Source organism: Pelobates fuscus, chromosome 4 (assembly GCF_036172605.1).
Source record: "Pelobates fuscus isolate aPelFus1 chromosome 4, aPelFus1.pri, whole genome shotgun sequence".
Taxonomy (NCBI): Eukaryota; Metazoa; Chordata; class Amphibia; order Anura; family Pelobatidae; genus Pelobates; species Pelobates fuscus.
The window spans coordinates 100413184-100426826 of NC_086320.1; the positions used below are offsets into that span (position 1 = coordinate 100413184).

At 39.1% G+C, this 13643-nt stretch overlaps 2 protein-coding genes across 5 annotated transcripts in view; one reads left to right on the plus strand and one right to left on the minus strand.

The window, feature by feature from the left end:
* The window catches only part of SPIDR (scaffold protein involved in DNA repair), a 536808-nt gene that overhangs the window by 505761 nt on the left and 17404 nt on the right, over nucleotides 1-13643 (minus strand). For 3 of the 4 annotated variants that reach the window (XR_010090743.1, XR_010090744.1, XM_063451402.1), the window contains exons 3-5: nucleotides 10652-10709; nucleotides 7766-7936; nucleotides 1146-1300 (exon numbers count right to left, since the gene is read on the minus strand). Coding sequence is in view for 2 of the 4 variants with exons in the window: in XM_063451402.1 (XP_063307472.1) it covers nucleotides 1146-1300; nucleotides 7766-7936; nucleotides 10652-10709 (384 nt within the window). In the remaining 2 variants the exon portion in view is untranslated. The remainder of the gene's footprint in view (nucleotides 1-1145; nucleotides 1301-7765; nucleotides 7937-10651; nucleotides 10710-13643) is intronic. The other variant, XM_063451403.1, reaches the window with a different exon arrangement.
* Nucleotides 1257-13643, plus strand: part of LOC134608542 (ethanolaminephosphotransferase 1-like) — a 167262-nt gene continuing 154875 nt past the window's right edge. Inside the window, exon 1 of the mRNA XM_063451424.1 lies at nucleotides 1257-1330. Coding sequence (XP_063307494.1) covers nucleotides 1257-1330 — 74 coding nt within the window. The remainder of the gene's footprint in view (nucleotides 1331-13643) is intronic.

Genomic DNA, 13643 nt, shown 5'->3' on the forward strand with positions numbered 1-13643 from the left:
CCCATCTAATATGCCTCAATAAAAATACAGATTGACAAAAAAAAAGAAAATATCAAATATTTTATCCCTGTCTATTTTTAATGGAAATCACCAGTGACAGAGGTTTGACGCCCCAAACTGGAAAAAGAGGTTACCCCATCTATAGTATATAGTAAACACTGACATTTGTAACTCAAACTTTTCACGTTGGCATTTGTAAAAATGAAGTAAACTATTATGGTTCTGTATTTGGATTAATACAGCTCAATTTGGATATATTATATCTAAGCAACTTGCCCTTTATCCATTTTCCTCCCTTTCTCACACTTCAATCAAGGTTTCCCTATTTAGCATTAAGGGGTTCAATATTTTTGCATAATTTTACTCGTCATTACATGTATACATTTACTAAATGTTATATATTTCATAACCAATCTTTTTTTTAAAGTTCATACCAAGTGATATAATCATTATTACTTGGTTGTTGAGTGTTATTAAGTGGCAACTTTGATTTCCTTCAGTGGGTTATTATTTTTTGCCCTTGTGGCCTTTTCAGGACAGGAGTCTACAAAAGTTTGAAGAGGTAGCCCTAATGGTTCACATCTTTACAGAGCTATATATTCATGTTAACATACATCAATTCATTCTACTTACTAATGCTTAATTAATTGGTTTAATTAATTGGTTTAATTGGTTTGCACCCAAATATCCTGAATCACAATGTTCAAAGTTGCCAAACACTTTTCCGCTTTACACTGATTACAGATTCTTAATACTTACATCCAATGCTGACATATCTGTTTGGTCATGTTCTATAACATTTTACTCTTCTCCTAGCTGCCAATCCTTCTCCTATTTTATCAGTATTACCATCAGAGGCTCTCAGTTTACTCCCAGCACCTGATGCTCACATGTTTTTAGATCTATGTGCTACTGAGTTACCTCACAGTGACTTCATTATGACATCACTAGCTGTAAAAAGCAATCTGAATTACATGTGCAAAAGTATGTCTGTCTATCTGGATGTGCTAGTCATGTCTCTTCACAGTTTCATAAAGTGTTAATAGGGGAAGCACAACTAAGCATTTAATGCATTTAAATTAGGGGTGGTCTTATAAATGACAGGCAACTATTTATTTAATGAAGTGAGTAAAATCATCACTTACGAGTGCAGCTTCACTGTCACTTTGCAGCAGGGTTTTGGAGACATCACTTGAAACAGACTCTGAGTCGGAGATTTCAACCGCACTTTCATCTGCTGCAAACAAATCGCCCTCATGATCAGAGGCATCGTGGTCGTCAATAATCTGGGGGGAATCTTCTTGAGAAGTGAATATGAAAAGAAGAGAAGGTACATAAATTTTTATTACATAAACTGGTATATATGCATATACATTTTTTTTAAATGTTTGTGTATATACACTGATCGTCCAAAACACTAAAACCACCTACCTAACATTGCGTAGGTCTCCCTTGTGCTACAAAAACAGCTATGATGCGTCAAGGTATGGACTCCACGAGACATCTGAACCTGTCCTGTGGTATCTGGTAGCAAGACCTAAAAGCAGATCCTTTAAGTCCTGCAAGTTGAAAGGTGGAGTCTCCATGGTTCATATTTGTTGTTACAAATGCTCAATCAGATTCAGACCTAGGGAATTTGGGTGCTAAGGCAACACCTTGAACTCTTATGTTCCTCAAACCATTTCTGAACATTTTTTGCAGTGTGGCAGGGTGCATTATCATGCTGAAAGAGGCCACTGCCTTCAGGGAACACCATTGCCAGACGTCCATCAATGAGCTTTGGATGCCCAATGTTATTCGCTTCGCCGGTCAGTGGTTTTAATGTTGTGGCTGACCAGTGTATATCTCAATAACACATCAGTGTGAACGGCTGAATTACTAATATATAGTAATTCTATATATATATATATATATATATATATATATATATATTTGTTTTGTTTTTTTGTTTAAACTGCAGATTAAAAATCTAATCCAGTGACACTAAACTAATACCTTAAATCTAGATAGCCCCATGCACATCTCAGTTGTTTTGAGATAACATTTGACCTGTTACCTTAAAGGCATACACTGGCATTAAGAATACAAACTTGTATACCTAAAGCTGTAGTGCCCCTGTCTCAAGTTATGAGCATTGTATTCAGTGCTTTCCTATAAACTCAGACATCATGTGGCAGAATTCACAAAAGTGGCTGACAGTACGCTGTGCTAAAAGGAAATGGCACAAATAAAAAAAGGACAATGATTGGTTATGAGACAGAGCAATGTCAGCATCTCAGCTCACACCAATCTCTGAGCCGAATATGTACTCATAATCTAATAAGGAAGTTACTTTGTGAAAAAAGGGGACATAGCTAAGCTAGCATTATGCTGCAGGAAGCTATGAAATCTTTTCAAAGAAAAACAAAGATTTTAATGTACAGAAAAACACAGCACCAATAGGAGTCCAACATTTATGAAAAGCACCATGCGTGGTGAACTCAAGATGGCGGATGCGGCATGTGCTCCAGCTTGCTACAGAGGGTCGCCATTTCTTCCGAGCCCGCTGGGAGAAATAGAAAAAAATGCAATACGTACCTGCTCCACAAGTGTCAGGATCGTAACCTGACAACTATGTTTTATCGTCATTTATTTATGTTCCTTTAAGAAGTTCCAGCTCTCCACCACTAGTGGCCTACCTAGCCACTAGTCACCTCAGTCCTCACCTTTATAGGACTAATTACAAATCCTACAAAAGGCCACACCCGAGAATACCAGTGGCCTTTACACTGAAGTTAATGTTCTTATTGAATCACTTCATATCCTGGCTCCTGTGAACCTGCTCCAGATTTACCTTCAAACCTGCTCCTAATAATAACCTGCTCCATCCTTACCTATACTTCAAACCAGCCTGCCTCTGTAACCAGCCTGCCTTTGATACCAACCTGCCTTTGTTACAACCCTACCTGGAAATTACAGACATTCTTTATTATTTGAAAGTAACCTGTTCTGTGGCATATTGCCTAAAGTCTGTTTTCCCTCAAGTTTCATAATATGTCTAAAAACACTAATAAAGTACCTGAAGTCAACCCTGGCATAAGTCTCCTATCTGACCTGCACAAGATCATGACAACAAGTCACAAGTCTCCATCCATAGAGACGACGCAAAAGCCGACCGGCAGCTCCTGGAACGCGAGCAGCGCATCTGAGAGCGTGAAGGCTGCAACGGCGGATCATACAGAGGGAGACATGCAAGCAAACATCAAAGCAGAGCATTCATGGAGCACGTGAGAAGCAGCAGGAAGGTCGGTGATGCAGGAGTCGTGCATAATACGGCTTATCTCTATTGCTCTAGCCCTTATATTTTTTGCTGTTGATGAGTTTATGTATACCCTAACAGCTATCTAGACGCCCTCTTCATAACCACTCAGTGCTTAAGATTTGCTTGGTTCTTGTTCTCTATGTTTTTAAGTCTAGCACTGTGTTATTTTTATTGTTATATTAAACATTTCATATACAATGAGGCAGCCAACTCTCCTATGTGACAAGTTGTGCTGCATATCCTGTGACCAAAGCCTACTATCATAATGCTAAGTTTTCTTGCATAATCTGTGTATGTCTTTGCAATCTTCACCCCAAAAGTTTGAATATGTGATCTTATTATGTGTCTCAATAAAATATGATTAGCAAAATATATGAAAAGGACTTAAGTTATGTTGATGTGTAGTTTTTAATATAAGTTTGAATATACACTTACCATAAATATTTGTAAATACAAAAGGGCCAACTTCTGACTTTATCTTTACTTTAGATTATTCTAGGTGGAGAAAGGTGTGAATCACAGTAATTTCACACGTTTGCCACATGACATCTTTTTAGACCAACCTACCCATTACTAGTAGCAAAACATTTTGCATTTGTAACAGTTACACTGTGGTTATCAATAAGGTGATATGTTTTCCCTTGTATGCTTCCTTCACATACTTGTCAAAATGACAATCCTGTTTATAACAACATTACGGAGGTAAATAATAACAAGTAAATAAAAAAGTTTTAAATATTAAGTTTCCACTTTTTAAACAATAAAATCCTTGTGGAGATAAAAGTTTCTCAAGTTCTATTTTAACATGACATAATTGCTCCTCCGTCTCCTCTTTTTTGAGCATGTCAAGCATAAGGGGATTCTTAGTATAGGAAGAATAACCAAGAATGGAGAGATAAGCAGGCAAATCAAGTCAGGATAAAATATCTCAGAGAGCAAGTAGATGTTAAATATGTATCTGCCTGCTAATCTGCAAAAAGTTGTTTACCCCTTAACATTCACCTGGGTTACGTTAAGTTCACTTTCCCTGGTTGTGTCATCCTACAGCAATAGGAAGATAGCTGTCCTATAAAAGCTATGGAGCACCTAAAAAGAGGGGGAAGTCACCTTGAAAGTGTAGCCCCATATGAAAATAAAGAAGCACATAACTTCAGGCCTATGACGTGGACAATATCATAAATATGAATGGTTCAGCACAGCTCGAAATCAGGCTAGTAACTTTTTATTGAGGTACTTACATGATTGACAACGTAGCAACGTGAACCAAAGGCTTGAATAGAGTTACAAGAGCTAATGATTAGTATTCCAACAACATCTGCCTAACTTGAGATATATTTATAAAACGAATAAATCGGTATGGGTACCACTGAAATGCATAATTCTAGAAAGGCAGAGATCAGCAGGTTAAGGGCAACTTAACAGTCTGATAACTATGATGAAACCAAAATTACAAATATAAACATATATACATAAACTATTGGGATTTAAATAGACGAGGAGAAAATTAAAACAAACAGTCTATCATGAAAATAAAAATACATTTAATTTCCGAGTCATATAAATAAGAAGCAATATTTACGACACACTAATAAATAAAAATATAAACCATCAAGTCATCTACAAATGCAAAACTTATTATCAAATAAAGCAGACAAACTATTTTTTTAATTTCTTTAAATTATTTTTATATGAAATTAAAGGAATAAAAGATTGGTCCACTGAACTGAATTTATTTAAAGAGGATCCAAAGAAGGAATACAATTTATTATGTTTTGCACATTTCAAAAAAGAACCAAGAACTGTAGCATTGCAAATCAAGGTTACAAAAGCCTTGAACTACAAAGGATTGTAAACAAAAGAAATTAATGTTTAAGTAGCCATTTTTTATGAGGTCAGATTATAAACACATTAAAACAGAATGAGCGGTCTATTAATAGCTAGATCAATATTTTCAATCTCCTATCATTTTTAGTTTTCTGTCACATTGTGTCAAAAGATTGGTGTAAAAACAGATGTGAGGGGGCGGGGCCTGACTACCAAGATGAACAGATGCACCTCAATGTCGCTCTTCCATTCTTAAGCGATTTCAGCACTTTATCGCCCTTACTTAATTTGGATGTAACCCTCTGGCTATGTTGATCTCATTAAAGCGACTGGCACCCTCATGGCTATTTTGACGGAAATAGCAAAGTGCAGTGTGGATGCCTGGTTTGACTGGCTTTACAGGTGAGTGATCGGCCAATTCTGCTTGTGCCCTGTTACTTCCCCCCGGACTCGTCTGAAACCTGTATCTAACCCAGCAACCATTCTGCTTGGGAACCCGGATTCCTGGAAAACCTAAAGTGGCTTTCTCGTTATATCAAATCTTACAGCGTAACCACCAACCCATTCACATCGTAAGTGGTGTCTTTGACTGTTGCTCTCCCTCTGGACTGGGAACCCAGAAAGATTTATTACTGTCCGCCGTCCACAAACTTGGGAGGAATGGACTCTTCGAGACCTCGACCAAGGATCAGTGGGCTTATGGCGTTGGCTTATGTAATGGCCTGCGCTTAGATTGTGGCAGTTATGTGGCACTATCATGCTGGTCATAGTCAACAATTTTATTTGACATGGGGCGGAAGTGGTGATATCCATGCTCTCCTAGCTGTACCCCACAGAGGCCTAGTTGTGGCATTGGCTGATTAAACCTCAGCCTGAGGCCACTTATTTAGCATTGGGCTTATAGTTCTGTATTTAAGTGTTTTGTTTTTTCTTGCTAGACATACCCCTATATGCAAACCTGTTCATTAAGTCACTTTAGATGTGGCTACTGGTTAATTTATACACATAGGATGCATGTAGTCTCACACTTGTGTTATAATGCTTAATTTTGTTTTTTAACATGTGAGCACTGACATTTTCACTTCCTTTGGTTTTCTTTATAACCTGTATGTTTTCACATTGAGTTTACCTCTGATTAAGTGCACATTGCTTGAAATGCATTATACAGACAGTGATCCTGGTATATGTTTTCCCCTGTGTTCTTTGAGGTTGCCATTTTGCTCTAAGAAATAAAGGTATTTTATTTTATCTGAAATTTCAAGGTTGTTGCTGCTTTTTTTGGAGGTGTTCATTGAGAAATGTCCTGACCTATTTTAAGTTTATAGTCATCCTTGAGAGTTGGATTCGCATACTAGCAGCTCGACTGTTTTTTGGTTTTTTTTTTTACCATGCAAAGTTTAACTCGTTCACAACATTAGGACATTCTGTTCCGTCCTCCACAGAGCGGGCTTAAATGTCTTTAGGACACCAGGGATATTCTGCTATCACTCAAAACCTGGGGCTCTGCTCTGTCATCTAAGGCCACATTTATTGTCCCCAGAATAAAATATGAGCTGTATGCAGCCCTCAAAGTGAAAAAAAAAAATTGTCATTTAAAAAACAATATATAACATGTATGGGAAGAGAAACCATTAGATTACAGTTAAACAAGCATTCAGCGCAAATCCTATTTATTTTTTATTTTTTTTGTAGGCCTCGGTCTTGTAGTCTCAAGGGGTTGAATTTAGAATTAAAGGGAACCTCCAGGCACAAACACTACTCATTAATATGCTGTTTGTTTGGTTTTTTTGCATGTTCAAATCTATATAGTTTTTACATAAATACATGTTGTGCAGCTTGTTGCTTGCCTCATTAGCCATGCCCCCTCACTCCACAAAAAGGCTTTCTTATCAAATGTATATTCAGAGCTCAGTCACTGACAGTACGGAGTAATCTGAACTACAAAGCAACCTGCATTAGAAAGAGAGGATAACCAAAGTCCTAGTCCTGATTTCTTTGGATGTCCAGCCACAGACTTCCCAATGCAGCTGATTGAGAAGTATTTGCAAGACAGGTGCTCTGGCCATTTGCCTGCCTCTTGAGTTTAGCTCCATTGACAGGATCAGTTGTCTGACTGGTTCTATTAAAATCTGCACTCTTTGTAAAAAGGGAAAAAGAAAAACACTCTTCACACAAAGCATCTCAGCAAGCTTTTCCTTTCCACCTTCTTTCTCGGACTACCCTTTGCTTTTAACAGATGGAGATGTGTTCCATAACCCTACTCACAGGTCCACCAGAAAAACAGAAAATCTCTTGTATATACTTTGCCACTCCACTACATTCTATTCTTTTTACCGTGCCCTTTAGCATGCACACTCTGTAACACTATGAAATACACTGCTATGCCATCTCCTTTTGGTTCTGACTGAAACCTGGCTATCTCCCACTGAAACTATCTCTGCCTCCCTATCCAAACCCCGACACACGTTTTGCTAATCTTAGGTCGTCAGTGAAGGATCAGAAACATTCTCAGTACACTTTCGCCAATGCTACAAAGGAAAATGAATTAATATCAGTAAGACATTTACTAACAATTCTACAAAGTTACCATTTATGTTTTTACAGATCAAAACTTGTAAAGATCTTGGGATAGATACTAACCTCCACTGTAACCCTCAACAGGTACAGACAGTGCATCACAGCCATTTTTTCCTACTCTTCGGATGAACTTTCCCAAGCCATCATTTTGTGAATGGAATTCTTTACTGCCATCATTTGATAAGTCACTGTCACTCCACACTATGTCAGCTGGCTCCTTCAAACTCTCTAACACTGAAGGTTTTGGAGGAAAGGAAGAGATAAATATTAAAGTTATATTTTAAAAGGTTTTATTTCTCTCTTAATTTGGATCTGTTAAGGAAAGCTCATAACAATTCTGAGTTTAGTAAAGAACCCTGACAATGTTCCAATCTGAAATAAATTTGCCTCCCATCCATCCATTCCACAGGTGTGGTTTCATCTTTGGCAGATGATGGAGGAGTCATACATGGTATCTAATGTGGCAGTTCACATCGATAGCAGGGGCTCCGGTGCAGGCGCTTCCAGGGCCCCTGCTGGCTTCCTTCATAAGCAGTGGCCACATTTGGATGCAGATGCGGGTAACCTACAATTCTTTCGACCCTAGCTCAAAGGAACACTCCAAGCAATATAATCACTATGTTATGCCATACATTTCTATAACTTTTTACATCAATAAATGTGCACTTTTTCAATATCTTTATTTGTATATATATTTTCTGTGGATCAGAGAGGTGGACTGCTACACTTGTGTTGTGCTAATCACCATGTTCACTGCCGTGGTTATGGTGCCAGAAGTGCCATGGCAGCCCCCAATGTAAGTAGTCAAAGAATTTTCCAATGTTTTAGCTTCTTACCTGGGGTCTGGCTTGTCCCACTCACTGCCCTTCTCTTTTGGTCAGAGAGCTAAAAGCTCTCTGCCAGAGCTAAGGCCAACAGTGCAATACTTAGCTCACAGGCTGAGAGCAATCAGCTGATGCTGCACTGCAAGACTTAGCTCTGGAGAGCTAACATAAGCTCCTAGAAGTAAAGTAAGGAGAGGTAAGGAGCAGCACTGCTCTAAAACTGTTTGACTACTTGCATTGAGTTCATACAGTGCGCTGTAGTGGTTATAGAGGTTATGGCGTTTGAATGGTTCCTTTAACCCCTTAAGGACCAAACATCTGGAATAAAAGGGAATCATGACATGTCACACATGTCATGTGTCCTTAAGGGGTTAAAGTGGCATGTGTTTTTGTTTTTTTATGGTGGAAACATCGGTAAATCTTAGAAACTGAAATGGAACTTTGCTTAGACTGCGCCCATTGCCAAAGATCCCACACCAAGTTAGAAAAAGTAGTCCCTACTTCTTCTTGCCTATAACCAAATGGCTATTTCCATAAATAAGTAAATAAGTGGAAACAGAGGGACAAAATGATTGATTTAAAATAGGGCTCGACAAATCCCGGGTGCCAGCACTAGGAATTTTGTCCTGGCGCCTGGGATTTGTGATGCCGGGGCGTAGGGATGTCATATTCCGGCCCAGGAATCACTAAGCAGCATGCGAGGGAGCAGAGCAGGGAGATCACGCCTGCCTACAATACACGCACCTGTCCGCCCACCGGACCCAAGAAAGCAGATCCTGTCTGTTATGTTATGTGTGTGTGTTTAGGTGACCAGCCCCCCTCCAATCACACGGGAATGGTGTTTTTACTCACCTTTTTCCCCACGCAATGTCGGTCTCCTCGTGGCTGGTCCCGCTTCTATGGCTGAGATAATTAAGCTTGATGATCTCAGCCACTCTAATGTTTTCCCAAAGGAAACAATTGGAAAGCTATTTCGCATGTGCTGCAAAATGCTGTGCCAATCAGCATCTCCTCATAGAGATGCACTGAATTAATTCATCTCTATGGGGAATGTTCAGCGCCTCCATGCAGGGTGTGGGGACGCAGAATGTACGTGCTGCACTGAGATAAGAAGCACTTTAGTGAGGTATCACTAGGCAGCAATGTAAACACAGCCTTTTTTCTGAAAAGCCAGTGTTTACATTAGTCTGTCCTTGCAGGCTTTTTATAGACACAAGAACCACTACATTAAGCTGTAGTGGTCCTGGTGACTATAGTGTCCCTTTGAATTTTTTATTTTTGTCATTGAAAATAAACCTTTGTAGGTTAAAAAAAACTGGCTCCTAATTTTTTTTAGCAGGCTCCTTGATTCAAAGCAAATTTGTCAAGCCCTGATTTAAAAGCAACACCTGCAAAGTGACAGTGCCACATTAATTTCCACTCATTTTTAACCAGAGGATGAGTGTAAAATTTGAGCAAGCATATAAAAGTAGAATATACTGGAGAGATGTGTGGTTTACCTGATATACAACTTGTATCTTTATATACACAGCTATTTCTCCCATAACACCTCACAACACACTAAGTACACAAGGTATGTTGAACCATATCATTAGTAGATATAGCTGATAATTGATATAACTGACTTAAGAAGGTTGAAGTGTTGAGGTGATAGTGCTGAGAATACAACTTGGTATCCTGAGAGGTAAACAGGTACTACAATTGGAACATTAACCTAATGCACTATGTCACGGTCAGAACTTATAAACATTCAAATAGAAACATGAAACAAAATAAGATCAGATCATTCTCTTCCACCAAACTGTAAGTTGAAATAATGACGTCAGCTATGTGGTTCAATCAAATATACAAATATGACAAAATATATTATGGATCTGTACACTTTTAGAGAATGTAAACTTTCCCATATGAGTCATTATTATGTCTCTCTCGCACAGACATTTCCTGTCACACATAAACTGACTCATGGACTTAAAGCCTAAAATGCAAACATTTTATACAATATAGAACATAGGCAAGTCTCCTTTATAACACTGGACATATCCACTGTGAGTCAACTCAGTAGTTTTAATCCAGTTAGACCCACATTTTCCAAAATCAAGTCATCAAATTAAATGTAATTTACCGTCATTGGAGACAAAGGATTGTGCCAAGTGACGTGTAGCCAATGTCTTTCTTGCTCCCTAAAGTAGAAAAAAAAAATGAATTCTCTACATGGTGAAGTTAACAATATGTAATCATTTAACAAAACAAAAAATGGTTAAAATTCAATTAGTCTGCCATGCCATGGTTTCTGCCCAAACTACAAAACTATTTTCAGGTCTTCAGCCAAAATAAGTGTACAACTCGCAAAAGCTCCAACTCCACAAGGCCTAAACACTTGTTGTAAAGACCTCACAGATCATTATCACAGCGCTATAGATCGATTGGAGGCAGTATTCGACCGCTTTTGGGCAGCCTTGGAGGAAAAGATAAAGCAGTACACTGCTGTACTGGCTGGGGTACAAAGGCATCATGAAGGGCCCTCCATAGGCGACTCGCCATTCAAGCCACCAACACACAAGTTTAATTTAAGCCAACCTGGGCCTAGAGCTACACGGGGCTTAGCCCCACGGCACCAGCCAAACAAGCGGAAGAGGCTCAATCTACGACAGCCAAAACAGCCTAAGCAGACATTCTGTATTCACACAGAAAGTAGGAACTTGGTCTCACAGAGCTCCCAAGTTCGTGGCACTGGAGTGCAGGTTCTGGAACATGCCTGGGGCATGGAAGGTACCCACCTCCGCCTAACGACACTACTCATCTGAGTGAACTGTACCTGAGAGGAAGATGCCTGCCCAGTCAGGGCATTGGCTGAATGTCGCTCAAGCAGGCTGGCCAGATAAGCTATTCTCAGATGCAGACACCCCATGTATTACCTCCCTGGGACAAAGCTATTTTCCTTTTTCATTTAACATCCCTATTAAACAGGTCCCGGTCACCTATGCTATGATATTGTGACATTGTTGACTCACAACTTTTAGTTTCTATGTTTATTATTTTGTGGTTAGCACAAGTGGTATGGCCCTCCTGATAGCTATGTCATAGGACTAGTCTTGGATCCTGCATCATCGATTAACTGTTGGATCAGCAAACATTTAGCCCAGTGATATTCCACTTATTTAGTCTCCTCTCTACATGTCTAGACTATCTGATAATTGTATAACTTTGTTAACGCTTGGATGCGTTTTGTTTCGCTCGTTTACATTTACAAAAAAGAGGCAGCATTATTCAGGAGTTTAGTAACCTGTGCATATTTACGGTGTACTTGTCACATGAGCATATGCTATAACTCTTTCGTATTTCTGTAGCGTACTTCTGTAGCGTACTTTCAAATGCATCAATAAAAAAGTATAACATATTCTCCTGTTAATTTGAGCAACCCATACAAAACTCAAAGTAAAAGAAGGTATTCACATATTTACAGCAGTGACAGGTCTATAACACAGCAGTCTGTCACTACATCTCAGGCACTCTGCAAATTAACTTTACCTTAAAAGGATGGCATCAGAGATAGAGAAGAAATGACGAAGGGCAAGAATGACGGTAAGATTAAATAATCAAAAAGTATAAAAGAAGGGTGAATGATGAAATACAGGAAATTGAGAAGAAAGAGGGTAAAGCGAATAGATATGATGTGGAGGAATGAAAAGAGGAAGTGGAATGGGAAGAATTGGTAAGAGTGAATGAAGAGGGGAGTGAAGTGAAATAAAATAGAAACTAGAATAAGGAAAGGGAAGGACAATTTGTGAATACAGAACAAATGTGAGACAGGAAGAAGGAATTTGGAGGTGACATAAGTAAAGAAGGTTTCACTAAAATGGTGATAAAAAGAGGAAGGCAAATGTAAGAAGGAATTAGGCAGAATTTAAGAGGAGATCTGACAGGAAAGAGATGGGATATAATGATATATATATATATAAGTACGGTAATCTGAACTGCACAATTGTGTTGGGTACCAGAATGTTGGTACAGCAACATCTGCCTTCACGTAAATGAAGTTGGACAAGTGTTTGATTTTATAAAAATTGTCTTGTTTTGATGTTTTCCTTACAAAAAGATTATGTTTGGAGCACTTTGCCATCAATTATTTATTTACTGTTTATAATTGAAAAGCATGGGACACAGTTGGTATACTGAAACACTTCAATACGGTCTTCATTTTTATCCAGCAGTTTTTTATTTTGGATGTTTAAGTTGCATGTAGATCATTAATATATATTGAGATTCATTTAAAACATATATTAGGAGGTTGTCTGTGGCCTGGTGGGAGAAGTGCATTGGTAAAAGTAGCCAATCTCTCATGCTTTCCGACTGCTATCGTGCTACTATATGGCCCAGTCCCTTCCATTGGGCCAGATGGTTATCTCTGCCCAAGTGACGGCATCAATCTCCCCCATCAGGTTTGAGCAACATGGTTTCCACAGCCTAAATGAAATGCAGATATGAAATGCACAATGGCTCATGAACAAGAGCCGGATTTCATGCTGGCCCTGGATTACCTGTTCGCATATTTTCTACAGAAACTCTACAGCAGATCTGCATTACAGCCTAAAGGTTGTTGCCTCTGAGGGCCACCTATGGTCCTGCATCTCCACGTGGGGCTGGAGGGTTGGCAGTTGGATCCCGGTGATGGACTCACAACACAACGGTGTTCAGCAGATGTTTATTCGTGCTTTCACCCTAGGCACACACATCAAGCCTTCAGGGCTGGCATAGGGTGATCGAAGTGGACAGCTCAAGGGACTTGTCTTACTCATCAGTGCAATTGTGCAATGCGAGACCGTACTACTTGCTCATGCAATATTCTATGCTTATCTCTCTATTCTCCATGTATAGAATGTTATATTTGATAGCCAGCCTGTTTTCTAACCTACACCTAGACATGCTTATCTAGCCTGTACTTTTAATGAAAAAATGTGCAGTTCACATGCCATGTTATGGTTTTTTATGGAACGCTTACATCTTCTAGCAGCTGGTGATGTCTCTCCCAACCCAGGGCCCTTCACCTCCTCTACAGACACTAGGACAACCAGAAACCAAACAAACCTCATCACAACACCCTGTGGGGTATGGCT